The following is a 23350-nucleotide window of genomic DNA, read 5'->3' on the forward strand; positions in this document are numbered from 1 at the left end:
TATTTGTTTGGTTGTTACAGACAACACCTCAACTTATCCTCTTTAGAGGGTTTGATAAATTAATTCCTAAAAATCTTAGTTAATGTGCTGCCCCATACAATATATGGTTTCTTTCACCTTTTCCTAAAGTTATTTACTTCTTTCCTTTGTTAAATTGTATTCAGTGACAAACTGACTATTGGGTGTAGTATAGATAAAGAGTAAAACAATCTCCTATCTGAGAGAGGAAATGTTGCTTCATGTGTGCGGAACCTCTTCTTTACTCAACTTCGTATAATTACATTGTATTATTTTGGAGATGCCTCAGTGCCAAACCTTCTTGCTCAAACCTCCCTCCTTAGGAGATTGTCCTTCGACAACATAATTATAGCATCACAATTACAGTTCACAGTTTGCTAGCTATTTTTTTAACAATCTATATGACAAAATATTGCTTAATCACAAATATGATTAATTGGATAGACCTTCTGATGGCTTATAGAACAAGGCTGTAAAGATATTTAATACTCTTGATAATTAAATGTTTGAAATGTAATACAGTGCATAATATGTGTGCATAATGGAGGCTGTGAACATGGATTAAAATCTGGGGAGTAACTAGGTATTTGAAGGTCCCATATAAAAAGTCTGTAAGGGCCCCTATGTGCCACCCAATGGTGAAAAATGTATATAACACTTTTAACTTGGACAAGGAAGACATTGTTACGCTCTGGGGCCCATAGCAGCGGCATGCCTTGCACCTATGGTAGTAACGCCCATGGTTAAAATGTTATTTTATCTGCTACTTTATTAAAGTACTGTACTTAAATATGATCTATCAACACTGAGAAGCCTTATTGGATATTGTTCATGTGTATTTAATGGAAACATGTTTTTGGCTCTTAATCCTAAATGGTGATACCTGCTTGCTGTATGTTGCATGAAATGTGCACTGTTCACAGAGGCGTATTTAGAGAGGAGGGGGCCCGTGTTCGCTCATCATATGGGGCCCCCTCCTCTCTCTCCGGTGGCCGTGGCGCACTGACAGGTTCAGTAGACTTCGGGTACTAGTCTATGCCCAGAGTCTACTGCGCATGCCGAGGACACCGGGAAAATGGCACAGCAGCCATTTTCCCTGCAATTTCACTACTGTACATGTGAAAAACACCAGGTAAATGGCCCATTTTCTAGGCATTCTGTGTAGCACCTCTTCAGCTGATGTGGGACTTCATAGAGGTAAGTATTACAAAGTATGGTTGTAGGGTGTGCGGTGTGGGCCCCCCTGGACCCAGGGGACCGTGTGCGCCAATTATAGATACTCCCCTGACTGTTCAACGGGCCGCAGTTAATTCAGTCACAATACACAATGTATATATAGGAGAAGGGTTGATATGATGTTATCATTTTTGTTATGACTAATTTTTTATGCAGTTTCAATTATTGTATGTTTAGAGAATAAAAGCATTTCCTATGTCTTCTATCCAAAGTTATGTCAAATGGACTATGGGTTTACACAGTAGAAAGCTTTAGTTGTACAAAGTTTTATAAAAGTTATTTAGCACCGGTATGTAGTTCCAATGTATCTAATATATTTTTAATTTCCACTTAATATACTATTATGCAAGAGCTCAATCTAACATAATTCTGAAAATATTTGTAGGTGAAATACTTTTGTTTATTCATTTTCTTGTCACCTCAACAACATCCCTCCTTCATCTAGAAGTGACCTCAATGATCTCCCTCAACTATAAGTCATCTCAACGGCAGTTCAATAGCATGGATAATCCATAATTACTATAAGGCTCAAATGGCTGCTACTGTATATTATACTCTCTGTCTGGCTTATCTCCAATGACAGCAACGCTGTAAGGGACATAGGGCCAAGAGCTTCTTCCGGTGCCGCTACCTTGTCCTTGTGCCATTGGCGGCAGCACCTGTCACACCACCATCTATATGGCTCTGGCTCATGATTATGACTGGATTATGTTAATGCAGTGTTGGGTGGAAATGCTCTCTTTATTTTTATAAATATACTTGTAGTAGATACACTACATATTTTCTGTTCTTTTAAGTGTGACACCTGTTTGCTAGTGTTTGAATGTGTTTGTAATTTAGAATACTTTATTCTTTTTAAACCAAATAATCACATTTTACAAACAAAGTTATGAAATGTACTATTGTTTCCATGAGTGAAACATACAACGAAAGTGCATGGATGGAAAATATGATTTCTATGTTTATGGAATGGTTGTTGTTAGCGGTGATCAGCAGCTGAGCTTACAGTTTCACTACTCAGATAATAAAAGGATAGATTTATTAAAGTGCTTGTCATGTATTTAGCAGAAAATTGTACACATTTAAACTTGTGCAATCCATCAAAATAACCACAAAATCCTTGTTTTACCTTACAAAATGTGATAAAATTCAGCAAAGACTGAACATTTTACTCTTTGAATTTGGTATAGTCTATCAATATATTTATTGTAGATGTGCGGTTCGGTTTTCCAGAAATCCGAATCCAGATCTGAGTCGCTGTTCTAATCTCCTGAGGAGATCCAGATAAATCCGAGTCATGGTTCTGATCTTCCTATGATTCGGAATTCAGTTTTCAAATCCAAATTTCGGGTTTTGGATTGCAAAAATTACATGATTTTAGCTGTTTTTAATTTTTTTTATCATATTTAAAAAACAAAACAAAAACTAGAGATGTGCGGGTCCGGATCTCAGGGAACCGACAACAACCGAATTTAGGGGTTCCAAGTCGAACCAAGTCGTCTGAGTTCGAAATCACTTTTGTGTACTGGGTCGAACCGAGTCTAGGTACCGATCACCGTGAGGTTTGGAACTCGGATTTAAAAACCATACTCGGGTTTTGGATTGCATGCTAACAGGTCAAAATTATGTCATTTTTGCTTTAAAAAAAAAATAAAAAATTCAGATCCAGAACCAAAACCTAAACACTTGAGGGAGGTTTTGCAAATCCAAAACCAAAACACAAAGATGAATAAAGATCCAAAACCAAAACACTAGGGTAAGCGCACATCTCTAATATCTATCTATCTATCTATCTATCTATCTATCTATCTATCTATCTATCTATCTATCTATCTATCTATCTATCTATCTATCTATCTATCTATCTATCTATCTATCTTTTCTGCCATACTGTCACTGTCACCTGCTGACCACCAGTTTTCATCAGATAATATAACATACTTGATAATACAAGTTCATGTGTAAGGACTGAAAACCAGTAAAATGCACCACATTATGCACTTACAAAGAGCAGTTTTTGGTTGATATTCATTTCAATGTACTTCCAGGTTGCCGTGAAATAATTTATCAGTGCTTGAGTTTGGAATTACACATTTTGCTTTTATAATATTTCAGAGACAGGAAGCCCAATGTGGAATGGAAATTAGCAGATGATAATTGGCTTTTCTGTAATTAGTTTACAGTATTTCTCATGAACCATTCACTCTGTGCCGATGCTGCTATTTATTTTGTATGAAGTGTTGTCCCCTTTATTAAAATTGTAAAAAAATTCCTACAGGAAACATGATCAAATATTGCGACTCAGATATCTTTTCCATCCATGTCACTAAAGAGAATTTGGCGTTTTTGCTGGCTGGACAGAGGTGATTGGAATTTCTCAGATTCCATCCTTAGAAGAAGAAGATCTGTCAACTGCAACGGGAGAGAAAATATGAATCAAGTTTGATATAAACACTGATTGTATGACCTAAAATGTGTAACATTAATATTAGTACTTTTTGTGGACTTTTATGATCAGGGCTAAAATAAACGTAACCATTACACTACAGTCTTGAAATATATGGATCAAACAAGCATAGGAAAAAACAAAGTAAACCATGACCGTTACAAACCTGAACGATGGATTGGCCAACGCGATATATCTTTGAGCGACGTCATATGTGTTTACACACCGGCCGATGGTTAAGCTGATACAGTATACCATTTGTCAGTTGTATGAATGATATATCGTCTAGTGCAGTGGTTCTCAAACTCGGTCCTCAGGACCCCACACAGGTCACATTTTCCAGGTCACCCAGCAGGTGCACAGGTGTATTTATTACTCACTGACACATTTTAAAAGATCCATAAGTGGTTATAATTACTTCACTTTTGATTCTGTGAAGAGACCTGGAAAACATGCACTGTGTGGGTTCCTGAGGACCGAGTTTGAGAACCTGTGGTCTAGTGTGTTCCCAGCTTTAAAGGAAAATGCCAAATAAGCTATTGGGGCTGATGCAAATAGCTCTGTGTTTTTCCACTGTGCAAGATTCTAATCCGTGTGACTGACTGAAACTACAGGTGACTCTAAGTCTTATGCAATTCAAAAACATTTCCATCTCTTGCGGCAAAGAGGTGTATACTGTATCGGGTCAGGTTAACAATGAGGAGAACAGCTGCAGTCCTCCACATAAAAACTAAGAACATCATCAAGACAGTATGATGATGACCAGTTGCCCAGCTGGCCACATGGTCATCCACAAATTATAAGTATAAAAATTGTATTTCTATATTCCTCACAAAATTATACAATTTTCATACTTTTTTGTATTTTGGGAGATATTGGGGCTGATAGTATATGAAGTGTACACGCCCACATTGTACTAGCCGCACCCACACAGCACTGGTCACACCCACACAGTACTGGTTACAGCTCCTCTGCTTCTCACAATTGGCTCTTGCCAAATTTGCATCCCAGGCCTATGTGGTCCTTAATACAGCCTTGGGTGTAACTGGGTAGCAATATGGTTTGACGCATAGGCTACATTTTTATTGAGGTAATGTCAAGAGCGTGTTAATGGAACTTCAGGCAATGCAGATTTCTTTTTGGCAAACATTCATCTGTTTTCAGATGGATCTTTTGCATTATATATAAGGCTGGTGCAAGTGCACACTCATAATGATGACAGCTACAGTTTGAAAACCAAGGGTGCAGATAGGTGCATTGTAGTCACATAGATACGTACATCTCTGCATATGGGTTTCTGCATTTAGTTCTGTGCAAGCAATGCAGGTGCAATTGTGGACAGCATGCGTGTAGCTCTGCTTCGGCCCTATTATTGGTAAAGAAACAAGAAGGACCCCTATTAGTAAAACTTTCTGGGTTCCTTGCCTTTGAACATCAGATGTATTGTTTAAAAAACAGTGTCAGTCAACTAAACAATTTGCAGTAGCCATCGGATTGGCTGCCATCAGCAAGTAGTCAGAAGTTTCACTCATATGAAAATTCATTCAGGATGTTTAGCCAGTAGATTCTGGTTACTAATCCCAGTATAGGCATTTTATTAGTGACTATTTTATTTACTTGTGAATGCACCTCTATTGTCGTAGAGTTTTAAGGTGCAATAGTGCTCACAGTGCTAGACAGGGGTGACAGAATACATTATGATTTGAAAACACTGTATTGAGGGCTCAGCAGAGAGCTTACAATCTCATGAGAAATAGTACAGCTGACACAAGAAGAGTGTCCGTGACTTGGAGTCGTAGAGTGGGGCATGAGTAGGGGGCTAGCAAATTGTTTTGCGTTCACCGCTTGGCATCTATAAAAATAGGTGCCCAATGGAGCAATTCAATTGTTGCTCTGTTCGGCCACCTAAAGCTGCGGGGGGACACATTTCCTCTTGCAGCATCATGAGGTGCGAGAAGTAATGTGTGCAAGGTCCATTGTTTTGGGTGCCTTAATGGTGGTTAAGGTGCCTAAACGACTGTTTGGGCGACCTAACCACTTCTTTAGACTGGTTTAACCGCATTGCACGGCTGAACCCTGTGCAGGTAGCCGCATTAAATACTAATGGGTACCCGAACGGAGAAACAATTGAATTGCTTCGTCAAGCGCCTATATGTACAGATGCACAGCAGGGGGTACGCAAAACAATTGAATCACCGTATTAGTCACAGAGGAGCTGATTCTGATTCGCGCAGGTCTCTCTTTACTGATGCACATGGCACATTTTTTAATACAGCGCATGCACAGAAGCCAATCTACGCATTTCTGGTTATGTCTGTCTTATTCTGAGTCGGGAGTAACTTGGCCGGACCTGTCTTTTGGGGCGTAGTCTGTGCAGGAGCAAAGTGATTGAACGTAGCCACCCTGACTTGTGGGCGTGTCGGGGGCGTGTATCACAGCTCTGTGTGATCCTGGGTCATGCGTAGGATGAAGGGAAACCTGTGTCTGATGGATCTCTTGCATCTAGAATGTGCAAGTGGAAGCCCATGCCACACATTGATTTTTCGCCAGCCACTGTAGCCGCCATCATTAGTATCTGCACTCATACCAGCCCCATGCTAGGTGCAAAAAATCCGTCAGAAACAGGATTCCCTTCTCCATATGCATGACTCAGAATCACACAGACACACATGACACTCCCATGACGTTTCCACAAGTCAGGGCAGTTACTTGAGATCGTATTGTCACTGCCCAGTCCCCCACCCCCTGAACATAGGCAAACGAAGGGGGGGTTTCCATCTGCCTGGAAACCCCCCTCCCCAGCCCACACCATGACCACAATAGAAATAGTAATATAATAGATTGTTACTAGTGCTACATGTTCTTCTCAGTATCACAAATGAAATAATTTGCACCACATGTGGTTCTTTTAACATGTATCAGCCAGTAATAAATAACCTGTGCACCAACTAGAAAATCTGGAAAACAGGCACTATTAGAGATGCACTGCTATAGAGCCCAATATGTACAGATACAGTATGTCCAGGGCAGTGCTAGGTTCTTCTGCTGCTCCTCCAGGCTCCCGGACTTGCTCCAATAGTCTGGAATGGTGCTCACATCCAAAATAAATACATTCAGCTCAGGCAAGATGGCTTACTGACGCATCTAATGGGTTACTGTCATCGCTAGTCCTGTATATGCTGGAATTATTGCACACAATACACTTTGTATGACGCTTATTAAAGCTGGTTAAGTACCAATTCTGCCCTCTTCATTGACAGGCCACACTCACTCTAAAATTAAGCCTTTGGAAACCCCCCTCTGGAAATCCTGCATTTGCCACTTCTGAAATTCCCTATTTCACATTAAACAGATGCATCCAAGATCTGTTACACTCACAATAGGACAGACTCGCCATTTGCGTCCATGTTAAGAGATATATCTGACTCAGATTAATGGCGGGATGTACTAAGCATCACATCCGCAATGCCGTACATTCCGCCACCTATCGGGTACATATTGCCATTAATTATGCCGGTATGTGCCTATATTTTTGATTCTGGCATTCTTCTGTGCATTTGCAGAATGACGGGCATACTGCCGGGGGTGCTGGGTGGGATCCAATTGGATCCCTCTCTGTAAGAACTGCGGGAAGGATCCCATAGACTTTTATTGTGTAATGCCATCTAAAGATGGCATTACCCACTGGGTCCAAGCTCCGGAATATATCGCATTCTGGAGCTTGGTACATATGGAATTGCAGTCAAGAGTCAGAAAACTAAATTTTTGGAGTTTTGGCTACATTTTCAGGCTTAGTATATCCCGCCCTCCGTCCCATATACGAGAGTAGTACAATTTTATCAGTGATCCATGTTTTATATAGATTACACTTTACGTTGTGTAAATATAATGTTTCTTCTTGAAAAAGGAAACAGCACATCATATAAATACATTTTATAGTTTCCCATATAATCCCATGCAAAAATATACTATAAGGATGATTTTTGACATGTTCCTAAATTGAACGTGTCACTCAAAATTGTTAGACTGAGACAGAGGAAATATTCTTGGTCTAACAATGTAAACAGAGCAGTTCATATTCCCAATTTATGTCTATCAGGAAATGTAACTCACTACTGCACATCCGTAACTGTCATTTTCTAGTTTTACAGACAATATATTAGTCCGGCCTTTTCATATAATAATGCTGTGATACAAATGTAGTCATTTTAATTGTACAAATAATACAGTAATATCACAATCTGCAAATCACAAATGTCAGTCCAAGATTAAATCCTGACAATTTTTCCTTGATCCCAATTGTATCACAATTTTACAAATAGTGCAATATTTTAAAAGTAGGTGACCCTGTTGTACTGTATGTACTTTATTATCATTAAAAAAACAAAAACAACTTTTTATTTTGACAGGTCCAGATAACAAACAATACAGACACCATAAATATAAGGCACAATAGCCCCGGTATTATACACTGATGAGCACAATCTGAATGAGTGTAACACGGTAAAAGAAAGTAAAAAAAAACTAACATGGCAAAAAAAAAGAATTAAGCATAACAAGTACCTGTGTGTACTCTCTAGCAGCTAGCAATGGTCTATGTGTCTTTTCAACATCATACAGAAAGAAAATAGAGCTTCTCCATACCATGAAGTTTATAGTTTGCTCCTTTGCACTTCCGCCCCGGTTTGCGGAAATCGAGATTTCCTCTCAATCCTCGATGGAAAAGAGGTTGCACTGGGCGAAAGTTGTCACTCATACTCTGAAAGATCTGCGAGGGCTGGTTCTGACTAAGCAGACGTAACGAGTGCATCTTAGATAAAGAAGATTAACAGAAATTAAAAGAATGAATTCAAATAACGCACAAGGACTTCTTTTAACCATGGGCATCTTTGTATCTAGGTACATCAATCATTATATATATATATATATATATATATATATATATTACAAGAAGTGCCCTTAATTTGCACTATATAACAATACAACCAAATAGAAACAGTATAAGTACCAGCTGCATCTCTCTATTGACCCCCTGTTAGATGGATGTCTAGAGTAGTGTAAATATATAAGAGAGGACGCTTGAACATTAATTCCAAGAATCACATATATTGTTTACAGAAAACATCCGGATACATAGTGCTGTATATAAAATAACAAATCATTAAAATATGATTTTTACTAAAAACGGCAGATCAGTCCTAGATAGATGAAATGATGGGATATTTTCGTATAATGAGCTTCTTTTTTAAAAATCTTTGAGATTTTTCTTTCAATGTGGGAATACTGATGAAGCAATTTTCATAGGGATTGAAGTTTTCCTGAAATAAACCCTCACACCAGAAAACACCTAAACATAATAGGCCAAATGACCACAATTAGTATTTTAAAAAATATTTATTTTACAAATATTTGACATAAACAGCAGTTAATAACATGAAACTGTCAAGTAAATCAGCTTACATCAAGTGTGACATTATAAACGTACTGTAACAGGGTTATCCACTGTTGCACCCAATGGTGGAAAGTGTACTATGAACAATCACCCAGTAATATGACCAAACACGTTTCGTCCTTATAAGGACTTCAGGGGTACATCACAAATTTGATATAAAATAACATTCAGTTCTAAATTAGCGACTGGATACACTTCTCAATCAGTCCCAAAGCTAGCAACCGGATACAGTTTTCACCAGAAAAACAATTGCTTTTACCATCAAACTTCAGCGAGCATAAAATCACGAGGTCCAAACCGTAGGCTGTGTGTGTATCACAAGGACTTCTTTAAACCATGGGCCTCTATGTATCTACAGTAGGTACATAAATCATTATATATACATATAATATATATATATATATATATATATTATATATATATGTATATATAGAGGTTAAAGTGGGTTGGAGGAGAGCAGATCTGCATTGCAGGGTGCCGGTTGAGATTTTGCTACCAGTGGGCACCCAGTTCCTTCCCTACAGCGGCAGCTGGAGGCTGGAGTTCACTCCTGAGTTCTGGCTTCAGGCTCCCGCTGTGTGCACTATGGGAGAGATATGACGTATCTCCTATAGTTTCGAGGAGCCGCCAGTTGGACAGCAGCGGACGCAGGAGCAAGCCTTAAGGTAAGCATTGTGTATTGTGTTTTTTTTGTGTGTGTAAGGGGCACTACTACTGGGTGCATTACTGTTGGGGGCATTACGATTGGGGGCACTACTATGGGGGCATTAGTATTGGGGCACTACTACAGGGGCATTACTATTGTTGACACTACTACAGGGAGCATTACTATTGTGGGCATTACTATTGGGGGCACTACTACAGGGGGCATTACTGTTGGGGCACTACTACAGGGGGCATTACTACTGGGAGCACTACTTCTGGGGCATTGCATAATCGGCACTGCATAAGGGGCACCACTCCTGGGGGCACTGTATAAAGGGCACCACTAATGTGGACTTTGCATAAGGGGCTCTACCACTGTGGGCACTGCATAAGGGGCACTGTCACTTCTGGGGCCACTGCTTATGGGGCACTACCACTACTGGGGGCACTGCATATATCTTTGCAGTGTGTACCCACCTTTATGGGTATACAGTATTTACTAATGGACAATTTTTGAGTAAATTTTTATGTTGATTTTAATTTTATGAAATCGACTCAAAACAGACTATATAAATCACTGGACAAGTCTCTCATTTACTAACAGAAAGAGAGAGAGGGAAACAGAAAGAGAGAATGAAGGGAGGGGGAACACAGAGAGACACAGAATGAGAGGGGGGACAAAGAGACAAAGAAGGAAGGAGGGGCACAGAGAGACAAAATGAAGGAGGGACTGTTTGACACAAAGTGAAAATAGGGGAAGACTGTGAGATACAGAGTGAAGGGGGGAGACTGTGAGATACAGAGTGAAGGGGGGAGACTGTGAGATACTTAGTGAAAGGGGGAGACTGTGAGATACAGAGTGTAGAGGGAGACTGTGAGATACATAGTGAAAGGGGGAGACTGTGAATTACTTAGTGAAAGGGGGAGACTGTGAGATACTTAGTGAAAGGGGGAGACTGTGAGATACATAGTGTAGAGGGAGACTGTGAGATACATAGTGTAGAGGGAGACTGTGAGATACATAGTGTAGAGGGAGACTGTGCGATACATAGTGTAGAGGGAGACTGTGAGATACATAGTGTAGAGGGAGACTGTGAGATACATAGTGTAGAGGGAGACTGTGAGATACATAGTGTAGAGGGAGACTGTGAGATACATAGTGTAGAGGGAGACTGTGAGATACATAGTGTAGAGGGAGACTGTGAGATACATAGTGTAGAGGGAGACTGTGAGATACAGAGTATAGAGGGAGACTGTGAGATACATAGTGTAGAGGGAGACTGTGAGATACATAGTGTAGAGGGAGACTGTGAGATACATAGCTGCAACTGCTCCTAACTATCTCTTTACACTGCACTTTTCTTACTATGGTGGTGCCCTGGGGCGGCTTGGCTGGGCCAGTTTTGGGGGGTCCTGCGCTCTGGATTTGAACCCTAGAATGTTAGGGACCTACCCGAAAGAGGTTACCTGGATATGGTGGGTAGGCCTATAACCTTGGCCATGATTATGCTAAAAACCTCTATTGATTGCAAAATTTTATTGCATTTATATATATTATTAATAATTTGGAGTTGTGCACCTGAAATTTCTGTTTCTGTGCCTATAATGATTGTACAGTATGAAGGGCTTCGTTCGGAGATGTACATTGTTCTGAATTTTATGCATGCATCGAAATGCACATGCGCCAAGCCCCCGCTGCAATCTTGCTTGTATACCTTCCAGGATTGCAGTGTGATTGACAGGAAAGCACCGTTTGGGTGAGGAAATGGAGGAGTGATCGCCAAAATGCAGGAGGGTCAGAGTAATTTTGGGGGTGGGTCGCTGAAGGCATCTGCAGTCCCCTATGTACATAAGGTGCCTCCAGCATCTCAGTCCAGGTGCCCATGCTGCATGACCATTCTTGTGAATGAGCTGGTGTTCTGTGTTAGATATTGCTGCTGAAGGCAATACACCCACCCTATGGGCTGTCACAGTCATGTAATCTTCAGTTTGACCAGTAGAGCTTGTCCACATACTGTATCTGTTGTTAAGTCGATAGTCAGTACTGTACATTGGCATTTTAATGGGTAAGATTACATTTTTTGTTTAATGTCCTGGTACAGCTGATGAATTGCTGTTCTTGTAAAATAGAATTGAAATGGAATTTGGTAGCGAAGAAACATGACCTCAACTACCTGGCTAAAACCAGATGCATTGATGGCGAATATTGGATGTAGACCTAATGCTAGCATAGCCGTCAGGGCTAAAGTAATCAGCTGTGCATCAGGACGGCGACTGTCATACTTGGTTGCTCTTGCAAAGATTTGTTTCATAGACAATTATTTTTTGAGTCTACTAGTCTTCTGTGATGAAGATTTACCACCAGCAGCATCAACAACCCTAGCGGGCAAGGATTCTTCTTGAGAATCGTGGATTACATTAAGGGAGTCTGTTTGCCTTTGCATATTGGATGCAGGAGGATTACCGCTGATCGCTAATGAGATTGCATGTGCTGGTATCTATACATGCTTCTGGATATATGTATCCAAAAGGAAGTCTGCGCACTCACGGTTATCAATCCAGCAGCAAAGGTTTTCTTCTCAGCTAGACCCAAAGTCCATCGTTTTCAAATGTAGCAATAATCATGTATATAGAGGTACTCACCAGACATAATTAAAAGTGTTTAATAAATCATAGCAGTAATACCACAAATCAACGTTTCGATCCTCCACAGGGATCTTAAGCATGATCACTGCCCCATAATCCCAAATGCCCAGCCAAGGGGAGCCGCATCTCCAGGTCCTGCCTCATCCACTGATGTGCACAGAGGGTCGGCCAGCCTCAGATGGCGGCTCACTCGGGTTTGCCACTGGCTCTGTCTCACCAGCTGCTGTCACCAATATGCAGCTCACACATAGCCGCCATCAGCGATACCTCGGCTGCATGGTCCATTCCTTCAGTGACCACCTCAGAACTTCTTACCATGCTCCTTATATACATTTGGTCGTGTGCGCCATGTCTTTCCTGCCCATGGCACGAGCGGGTTGAAGTGATTTCTGCCACTGCTAATGATTTCTTCAGCTGGGGGGGAGAAGGGTTTAGAAGTAAGAGAGACCATGACCTTTTCATAGTTCCTAACAGTGCCTTCATAAGCAAAAGTTTAATAGACAGCATGGAGCACTTCACTTAATACCAGGGGGTAGCACTCACACATGGTGGTCATATATATTCCTTCCCGCATAAGAGTGACACCACCACAAATTTATTAGATGGTCTCTTGGTGGGGTATCACAGTCCTTTATTGGGGTATCACAGTCCTTTGGTGGGGTATCACACAAAGATCTTGTATCTTATGGACGTGTTAAGGGAGTTTTGCGGGTGTGTCTCAGGAATGATTCCAGACTCAGATGCTTAATCAAGGCCATACTATGCAAGAGATTCTGCACCTAGCATTGGACTGGTAATAGTCCCGATGGTGCGTCCCATGATTGCAGCTCCTTAAAGTGGGCACAACAGCTTTTGCTCATTCAGATGCACGGATTTACACCAGTGGGACAATTCATACTGGCATTTGCATAGAACCACAAACACTAAAGTGGCAGAAGACGCTAACATGGTCGCAGCAACATCCGGCTCAGAATCAGCACCTAAATGTCCACATACAAGATGATTGAAACTAAACATGAATATTATTTTATATTTGTTCATGTAGAATGCTGTGGCCATAGTCGTGTCTGCGACTTTATACGAACAGTAGTCACAGCCCTTACCCTGGTGTACAAGCATGCGTTTAAATGTGCATGGACTGATACACCCACTTTGTGCATCTATGGATGCCATAATACCATTTGATGTGTCTTTAGAAGCACCATAGGTCGCACCATCGAGACTTGCAGCATCCCTATTGTAGGTGCGGATTTGCGTATGGGCTCCTATGTGAGCGATTAAGCATCTGTGTACACAACCAGGTCAGTGACACCCAGGGATGGACTAAGGCTTGTGGGGGCCACCAGGGCAAATTAGCTGTGGGGGCTCCCTTCAATCTACACAGAGCCGAGCCTACCCCCCCAAACCCCCCCTACATGAAGATAGGGGCAGACACACATACATATAAACAGTATGCTCACACAGTAACACATATATACACATTAACACATATATACAGTATGCACACTAACTCAAATGCACAATATCACATACATACTGTACATAATACACACACACTAAAACAGTACACTACACATACTGTACATACTGACACTTGATGCAGCAGCAGCTGCTGCTGGCCTGTTACAGGACTACAGGTTGCAAAATGACCCGGGCACCAGGCTCCTCAATTCATTAGGCCCATGTCATGACACGATTTGCGGGGATAATAGTGGTGGGGCTTGACATATTGGCTCCTCCCCCAATGCGGCCACTGTGGGGGGGATTTATGTGCTACTGGCTACTGCAAAAGCTGACCCCCTCTCCGGACATAGACAGCTGATGCAGCAACACTGACTGTACTGCTGCGTGCAGTCTATCAAACAGCCGCGGCTCCAGAGCCTCTACCCGGGAACAGGTGATGATGGACACCTGTTCCTGGCAGCGTAACATCGACCCTGTGTGGGGGCCCCTCTATGTGTGGGGGCCCAGGGACGACCGCCCCTGTTGCTCCCGCCCCCTTAATCCGGCCCTGGTGACACCCCTGCGACCCTCCCATAACACACCCATGAGATGGACCATCTCTGTGTGTCTGAATAGCCACCTCCCAGTCACCACCTAGGAACGCCCAGCGCTTTTCCAGTACAATACTGATTCCGTGCGTCTCAATTGCAACAGCACCTCCGTGCATATACACACTGTGTAACGCATGTGCTGTATGAGTTTTTAAGGGATATTCGTGCATGCGCAGTAGCAATAAATCAATGAACTCCATGAACTTCAGCATTTCCTGCGATTCAGGATCAGTCGCTGTATGGCCTTTATATATGATGGTATGGTTGTTAATTATCTCTTTCTTCTTTTTTTTTTTAATTTTTAACATTGGCTATTTGTATGTGTTGGAAACAATGGGCCTGATTCAGAGATGGACACTTATGCGATCACAGCTGCAATTACATATGCATCGCAGCTGCAAAATATGCTAATAGTTGCAAAGCTTACCCAAGCATGCCCACTGCTGCCTTCTCATATGCGTACAATGTTGCTTACCTGCGTAAATATCGGTAACATCGAAGCACATCGAGGATCCATCTTGCCCTTACAGCAGGTCTGATCAGCCGCAGTTTTGGGAGCTCTTCTGACACGCAGAGCTGCATATGCTCTCGCAGTGGCTAATTTATACACGCCCATGTAACAGTGCTCAAATGGACAGACACGCCTGGGTTTATCAGACCACCCCCCCGTCACCACCCTAAATGCTGACAACCTGTCACTCATTCTGCGATGGATTCCTCTGTGCCTCTGTAGTTGCAATGAGATCGGAGCACACGAGTAGCGAGGCTTATATGCATGCGCGATGGCAATCGCTAGGTCGGCGTGCGTAATTGCCTTTGCCTCCAGCTCTGGATCAGACCCTATGTTCCTGCACAGGCACCAAATAAAATGAGTACATACTTGCATAATTCACACACAATTAGTGTATTTATTTTAAACCTGGACGTTTTTTATTTTATAAAAAGTACTAAGTAGCTCTGAGCTACTGACATCTCTTTGTTTGCTCTTGTGAATGATAATGAAATTCACAAAAAAAAAAGTTTTATATGCTACAAAATCATGAGGCATCATCTTATTGTTCTCCCGCCGACTCTGCAGAAGGGTCCATAACAAGCAACAAATCTGCCATCTATTTCCAACAACAGCCCAGGGGTGATATTCTCTCAAATGAAGTACAGATGCTATATTGAGCCACCGCGAGTGAATTATGCGAGTCAGGGTGATTGTCATTCAGTATGCCTCGTTGCTATTTACTAATGACATGACTTCTGACAGTTTAGAATTCTGTGTTCACATCTATCAGTATGATAATTATGTACATTCCTGTAATTCTGCAATATGTTTTTTACAACACAACAGGAATAGTTCTGTGAATGCTGATGTGTTTTAAAAAGGTTATGGTGCTGTTGACAGTTTATTTTACTCCCATAGCTATAATTATTGCAAAACTGTTATGTATTTGTCCTAAAATTCACATAATTAAATGTCCATAAAGCAGACATCCCTCTGCATTCCCGTATATCTCCGGTCTGTGGGCTGATTTTATACTCTCCATGCCATTTCATTGGCTCCGATAATAATTTTTATGCCTGTGTTCAGTAATAATATCAAATTTATTTCTTGCTATGGTTACTGTGGTTACTAAGGATTAGACTCGAGTTTATAAGTGTTGCAGGTGCAAGAGGTGGAATTTAGCAGTGAAACTGCTGATTTCAAATTGGGCTATTTATAATGCTCCTGGCTCATATATTCCACTAAAACTCCTGCTGAACTAACGTAACAAGAATTGTCAGCATTGTGCATGGCTTTGTTTCCACAATGAAGTTTCCAGCATCTTGTACTCATGTTTATAACCTGCATAAATTATAACTTTTATTCCATTATAGAAGAAGTTTACTTTTGGGAGCCTGGCCACCGGGAGTGTTATCTAGCTAGGCCTCCATCTTTGGGACCTACTTTTTTATTATATATTTTGCAATTAATAGATTCTTAATTGCTTCACACTGAGCAAAACAAAGTGTATGTTCACAAATTCCACATGCTCCTCATTATACTCCCTAGCAGGGGCAGAACTATGGGAGACAGTGGAGGCGCCTGCCGCCGGGCTCCAGCTCTGAAAGGGGCAACTCCTCCATTGTCCACAACATATTCATCCCACTTAGGGCTGTAACTATGTACCCGGAGTGTACCGTCATGGCCGCCCAATACATGGCATCCCTTCTCGGCACCTGAGAAACCACCATACAGTAGTGGAGAGCTCCATGTCAGATCATCAGCTGCTGCCTTCATCAATCTATAGCCTCTCTGCATGCAAATTGCTACATTACAGTGTCAGTGGCTGTGTCAGGGGGGGGCACTAAATTATAGCTTGCCTCTGGGCATCTGGAATAAACTTACGCCACTGCTCTCTAGGCAGTAACAGGAAAGGCATCTACAAAACTCGACAACAAACTTAAGACTCAGGACCTCATTCAGAGTCGGTCGTAAGGGAAAAGGGGCTGGATATGCAAATGATGCACTCGCAGGTTGCGTCATTAAGATCGGCTCGTTAGCTGGCCGACCAAGGGGAGGATGCGGCCGTAAGACAAAAAATACGCCCCCTTCTCGTACGCATTACACATCATGTCCGGGCATATAAGGATTAATCAAGACCATCGGGAACCATCGGAACTGGTCGTAGAGCTTAAGGTTGACCATACCCTCTCTTAAGCTCTACGATCAGGTCAGTGTACAAACCACCCATGTCACATGTGCCATGACACTACTTAGTTAATTATGCACTCCCATAAAATGCCGTTCGCATAATTAGGCACGCCTGCGTTCGGATCTACACTCCCCCGTTTTCAAGCACCTTCCCCTGTTACCACCCACAAACGCCTCAATCTGTCACTCAAACTACCGACCTGGCCAAGTTCAAGGAGAGAGAAATTTCTGATCGTAGCAGCTAGTTTGCGCACGCGCATTGCGAACTTTACGCATGCGCAGTTTAGCGAACATCGGTGGCGTACGACCGTGCGGCCGCTGCGACCGACTGTGAATGAGGTCCTCAATGTGTAATATTTTATGTTCTAGTCCATCCATGTCATCACGTAACGCACATTAATCCCTACATAATTCTCTCATGTTACATGCTACTTATGTAATACCCCGCTATGCGAGGTATTAAAAATGACACTGCATCACGCTACAGCACATGTCATTACACAGACAGACCTTAATTCCCAGCAGCCTCTGCAGCTGCTCAGGAGGATATCACATGAGCAGTGTCAGATGGTAGGAGAATGACACTTGGAAGCTTGGGGCAGTTGGAGAAATGACCGGCCTGCTGGATAAACCCCGCCTGAGAGTGAGGCGCCTCCGGAAATTAGCGTTCTGTACCTATCAAAATCAGATGGAAGCCTAAAAGGTGGAGACAGCACTGAGAGGAGGAGAATGTACAGTAGCAGTGGAAGCTTCATTCATTACCACATTGCCCCTCCATGTTGGTGATGCAGCCTTTCCCCTATTAACTCCTCCCCTCCTGAAGTGATTGACAGACTGCAGTGAGCCTGATTCTCTCAGTGTCCTCAGAAAAGGTCCTGACATCTCCTCTGAGAAAGCACCCGGTCACATGACACAGAGGAGCAGATTTTAGTCAGAGCCTCAGAGATAGACGCTTCATTTAGGAAGGGTTCCAGTAAGGCAGCAAGAAGTAGTCAGGCCTCTCCCTGTTATCAGAGGCTTTCCTTACTGTTAGTAATAGGCAGCATGAACATCCACAATAACTACAGCAGCACATAGTAGTCTTGGCCTTAAGGAAGTGAACTGTATATTATTCTCCAAAGGGACTATACACTATAACTAGAACTCTATTATAAGTACATTTGGAAGCCCATCCCATGCAGATTGTGACAGCAGCTTGTCTGATAAGGAACCGGAGGTAGAAGTCCCATACCCTAACAGCAGCAATAGCAATAAGCCTGAGCTTGGGAAGCTAGTAGTGCAGCTCTCACTATATGTAGATGCTGAAATCCGCTATTTAGTGCACTTTGCACTCAGGACTCTGATATCTGGAGGTGCACATTTATAGTCAGGAAAAAACTCCTCAAACCAGAACTTTTCTCCATATTTTTGACCTGGGTCAGACTTTTCTAATAATCTGAACAAGTTAGATATATGGGCCATATATCAAAAAGTGTCTAGTTATTGTTATTTTGTGAACCCACTTATATAAGGAATAGAAATGGTGATCTAAATTTGATGAAATAATACAGATAAGGTGAATTTAATTTGTATGATAATCTCCTTGTTAAGGAACTAAGAGGGGTATTCAATATAAAAGGTTAACTTCCCTGGCGAAGTTAACGTTTCATATCGGAGTTTTTTTCTGCGTAAAGGTATGGTGCGCGCTCCCACTTATCCCCGTATTCAAAATAAAATTAATGAAAACGGGAAACTCCGAAGTTGGATTTGCGTAAAGTTACGAATTTTTCCTTAAAATAATTGTAAGACCCCCCTAAAGTTGTAAAAACATGGGGGAACACTATGGGTACCCCAGTTTTAGCCTTTAATTGAAAGTCGGGGATTTAAATAGCCGCAGCAGGTGCTTTTTTCCCGACATTGAAGAAGTGATGCAGAAGAGCACTTAGGTTATTTTTTTCGTTTTTTTAAGTGGTCCCATCAAATTTGGGGTACATGAAAATGGGTACTAGCATATTTTGGTGTCCCTAAAGTAATTTTTTAAAAATTCTGCATTTGTGCACCTGCTGCTATAATTCTATTCTAGAAAACACCTGCCGCATACATGCAGAACAGCCCTGAACCTATTTCCCTATTCTTTAACAATTTTTTCCCATTTTTTTTTTTCACCCCAATTTTTTAATTAATTTTTTGGGGTGTCCCTATTTTTTTTTTAAACTTTTTTTGACACAGTTCTTTTTTAAATGTCAATCTCAGGGGTGCAGGCTATTTTTTTAAGCCTGCACCCCTAAACCCCAATTCTGCACTTTTTTTCGACACCTATTCAATGGAGAAAAGTTATCACCTTTTTTTATCAAAGACTTGTCAAAACTGCGATAAGTCTTTGAAATCGAATAGGGTGTAAAAGTAAAACAAGTGATATTAACGCAAAAATGTTAAAAAGTGCGATATTAACGCAAAAAACGATGTAATCGCACCCATATTGAATACCCCTATCAAGGTTAATTTACTGGTTTGAAAGGTATTTATAATAATATAATAACCAGAAGATTCCAGAATAGAGATATCTGTAATAGCAAACAATATAACTATGTCAAATGCAAGGCCTGTACTCTAGTGTAATAGCTAGCAATTATAATGTTTTGAACTTAATGAGTTTTATTGGTATTGAACAGTGTATATAATTCCATTGTTATTAGTATAAAAGAAAAGACTATCTCTTAGCCTACATTGGAGCAATTGGTGTTTAATAAAACCTTGTATTGTACGAGAAAGTTGTCAGTTAATGAGCTGGGGAATTGGGATACTTGCCTCTCTGCCATAAAGTAAAAGAAATCTGTGAACATCCCATGACCATATGCATAACTCCAACCTGCTTTTGATCTGGCAAAGGTAGGAAAAGCCGTTAACCAACATTTAGGGTGTTACACTTATACTGTTCAGTCATATACTCTATGGTTCTATGGCTGCTTTGATCCATACTTGTCTACTTTTGAAAACGCATTTCAGGGAGATTGTGAAAGCAATAGCTATGAGAGCGCAAAAAAGTGGGCGTGTACTGCTATATCTGAGAGGCGTGTCATAAAATTGATTTACATCGAAAGCCCAAAAGCAGTTAGTTAGATCTATTTGTTCATGAAAACACACTAATGGTGCATACAAACAGTCAGATTTTTCTTCAAATCGATTAAAAAAATCGTTCATTCGTTCATATCTGAAGGAAAATCTGACATATCTGACATATCTGTCAGATCTGTCAGATGAACGATTTGAACGATGCGCGTTCCCGATAGTCAGATAACGATATCTGACATCTGATGTGTTTGCAGTCAGACTTGGACGATTCTATTAATTTTAATGTAGTCAAATGTAGTCAAAAATCGTTCAAATCGTTCAATTCTTTGGTAAAACCGTTCAAATCGTTCAATCGTTCATCTGACAGATCTGACAAATCTGACCGTGTGTATGCTCCATAAGGGGTAAATTTACTAAAGTGGGAGTTTTTAGAAGTGAGTTTTAGAAGAGATGTTGCCCATAGCAACCAATCATATTCTAGCTATTATTTTCTATGAGGTGCTAGTTAAATGTTAAGTAGAATCTCATTGGTTGCTATGGGCAACATCTCTTCTATAACTCACTTATAATAACTGTCACTTTAGTAAATTTACTCCTAATACTTTTCAGAAAATCCATGTAGCCATAGGGATCATTGTGCCTTATAACCAATGCAGGGAAATGATACTAATGATTCTATTTGAATATATATCTCTGTTTTTTGTAATATAACAGCTTTACAATGGGGGTAAGGTGTAATCAGGGAGATTGCTACACTCTTCAGGGAGACAGGGAGATTGCTGCTATTTCAGGGAGTCTCCCTGCCAACGAGGGAGGGAATCGGTATGAAATCCCGGCAGTCGGGATGCCTGCTGTCAATATACCGACAGCAGAATCCCAATGCTCAGGATCACGACAAGGGTCTGGTAAGTATAGTAACCCTCCCCCCTTCTCCCTCTAACACTCCTTTCCTGCATCCTAACACTAAACCTCCCCACCCTGTACCCTAACCCTCCCCGTTAGTGCTTAAACCTAACCCTCCCCCCTTAATGCCTAACCCTAACCCACCTCCCCCAGTGGTGCCTAACCCTAACCTCCCCCGCGCGGCTAAGACCTAACAAGCCCTGCTAAACTTACAATCGGCATCCCAGCTTACGGGATTCCAGCGTCGGGATGTCAACTACTGTCGGTATTCCGGCGCCGGCCTTCTGGTTGGGTAGTGGCATTTTGGCACCGGGATTTAGTCAGCCAGGATACCGGCTGTAGGCATCATAACTACATCCCCGAGGGAGAGTTTGCAAGTATGCTTTGATCCAATGTCAAGTTAGATCCCCATAATTATAAACTTAGAGCCTCTTTTTTCATTTTATAGATAAAATGTGTTTTTTTTTTAGCAGACTGTAATAACATTTTAAATTAAGCCTTTGCATTTAATGTATCTAAGTTAGTGGTCCAAAACTTTCTCAGTTCCATAATTTTTTAAGGCACCCCTGAGAAAAAATAATAAGTATTTATAACTCTAACCATTTGCCCCTTTCCCTGTCTCTCTCTTTGCCCTCCCCATGTCTCTCCCTTTGCCCCCCTCCATGACCCCCTTACCTACTTTCAGTTGTGATAGCCAGTGTTGCTGTACAGCATCACTCCTCAGATCAGCCTGATCTCCCACAATGCACTGCCTTGTAAGACCCCACTGTTGCTTTCCACTGACAGGACTGCTCCTGCACACTCCCCCCACTCTTCGCAATCAACCCCTCCCACTCCACTCCACGCCCAACCCCTCTCCCCCCGTGAACACAAAAATAATAAGAAAATTACACTGTGCAGTCTCACCCTGGTGAGAGCGCTGTGGCACCCAGGGGAGCCGGGGCACACAGTTTGGGAACCACTGATCTAAGTAATTATGTAGTATCTTCATACACCATTAAGGCAGCTGCAGCTTGTCAGCAGCGTTAGGGCAGTCTCCTTATGGGATGATGCAGGTTAAAACCATTTGTGTGTGATGTGTAATTTTGTAGTATCAGATCAGAAGCGCATGCAGACTCGAGAGCAGGCATCATGCTCTTAAGCCCCACCTCCTCATGGTATAATGCTGTGATTCAAGGGTCAATCAGGAGTGGCGGAGCCAATATGACACGATTTCATTAGAATCGTATCATTTGGCTCCGCCCCCTCCCGATTGACCCGTGAATCGCTGCAGTTTCACGCTAGGGGGAGGTGCCTAATGACATGGTGCCAGCCTGCCAGGTAAGGGTGTGTGTGTAATGTATATATGTATGTGTGTTTAATGTACAGTACGTGTGACATACTGTATGTATGAGTGTGTGCATGTGTTTGTATGTATGAAAGTATATATATATATATATATATATATATAAATATCTCATACTTGTAAATTTGGGAGGCTCCCGGACGAATCAGGTGCTGCTCTAGGCCCCCCGGAAAGGCAGGCAAGCATCCTGGTGGCCGCCAACCCCTCTCACAATCTCTGCATTGTGTAGCGGGGGTGGGGCCAAAGTGATGCCCCCGCTCCGCCCACAAATGCAGTGACGCTCCCTGCAATGCCAATCTTGCTGCTCCTTCCCGGAAGGGGCAGCCAGAATATCGGCAAGCATGTATATAAATATATATATATATATATATATATATTACATACATACACAGTATACAGTATGTGTGTGTGTAAACCTCCCTGTATAACTCCTGCGTTTGCCCCTGCAGATGATGTCACAGTTTGTCCTTGTCTCTATCTTGTGACTGAAAAGCAGAAAAATCACAAGAGGAGTGAGTTACTGTAACACCTCTCTGGGGTCTCTCTTTTTGATACATTGCTGCACTAAGACATCCTGTAATTCTTTGATAAGTGACAATACAGGATATTTCGTAGCACTGACAAAATTGAGACTGTAAAATAGTTGTACCCTCAATGTCTTGAGTAAGTTTCAAGCAGTATTTTTATGTAAATAAAAGTCCTTTATCTGGCATCCCACTTTCAGTTGGTAATTTACAAGAAGTTTTGCAATTTACCAGTAAGGGTTCAGGAAGGTGACGGGGGTGGGTGTGGGGAGATGGGTACGGGATGCAAGCGCTCAGGATCCCGGCAGTCAGAATCTCGATGCCAGCATCCTGACAGGGTTAGAATA

The 23350-nt window shown here is 41.7% G+C and overlaps 1 protein-coding gene across 1 annotated transcript in view; it reads right to left on the bottom strand.

Moving 5' to 3' along the window:
* Positions 1 to 3467: 3467 nt before the first annotated feature.
* CA11 (carbonic anhydrase 11 (inactive)) overlaps positions 3468 to 23350 on the bottom strand; it is a 371774-nt gene continuing 351891 nt past the window's right edge. Inside the window, exons 8-9 of the mRNA XM_088444469.1 lie at positions 8345 to 8510; positions 3468 to 3666 (exon numbers count right to left, since the gene is read on the bottom strand). Of these exons, the coding sequence (XP_088300595.1) occupies positions 3632 to 3666; positions 8345 to 8510 (201 nt within the window). The 3' untranslated portion in view covers positions 3468 to 3631. The remainder of the gene's footprint in view (positions 3667 to 8344; positions 8511 to 23350) is intronic.

The sequence above is a fragment of the Taudactylus pleione genome, unplaced genomic scaffold (assembly GCF_031769625.1).
Source record: "Taudactylus pleione unplaced genomic scaffold, aTauple2 ptg000366l, whole genome shotgun sequence".
NCBI lineage: Eukaryota > Metazoa > Chordata > Amphibia > Anura > Myobatrachidae > Taudactylus > Taudactylus pleione.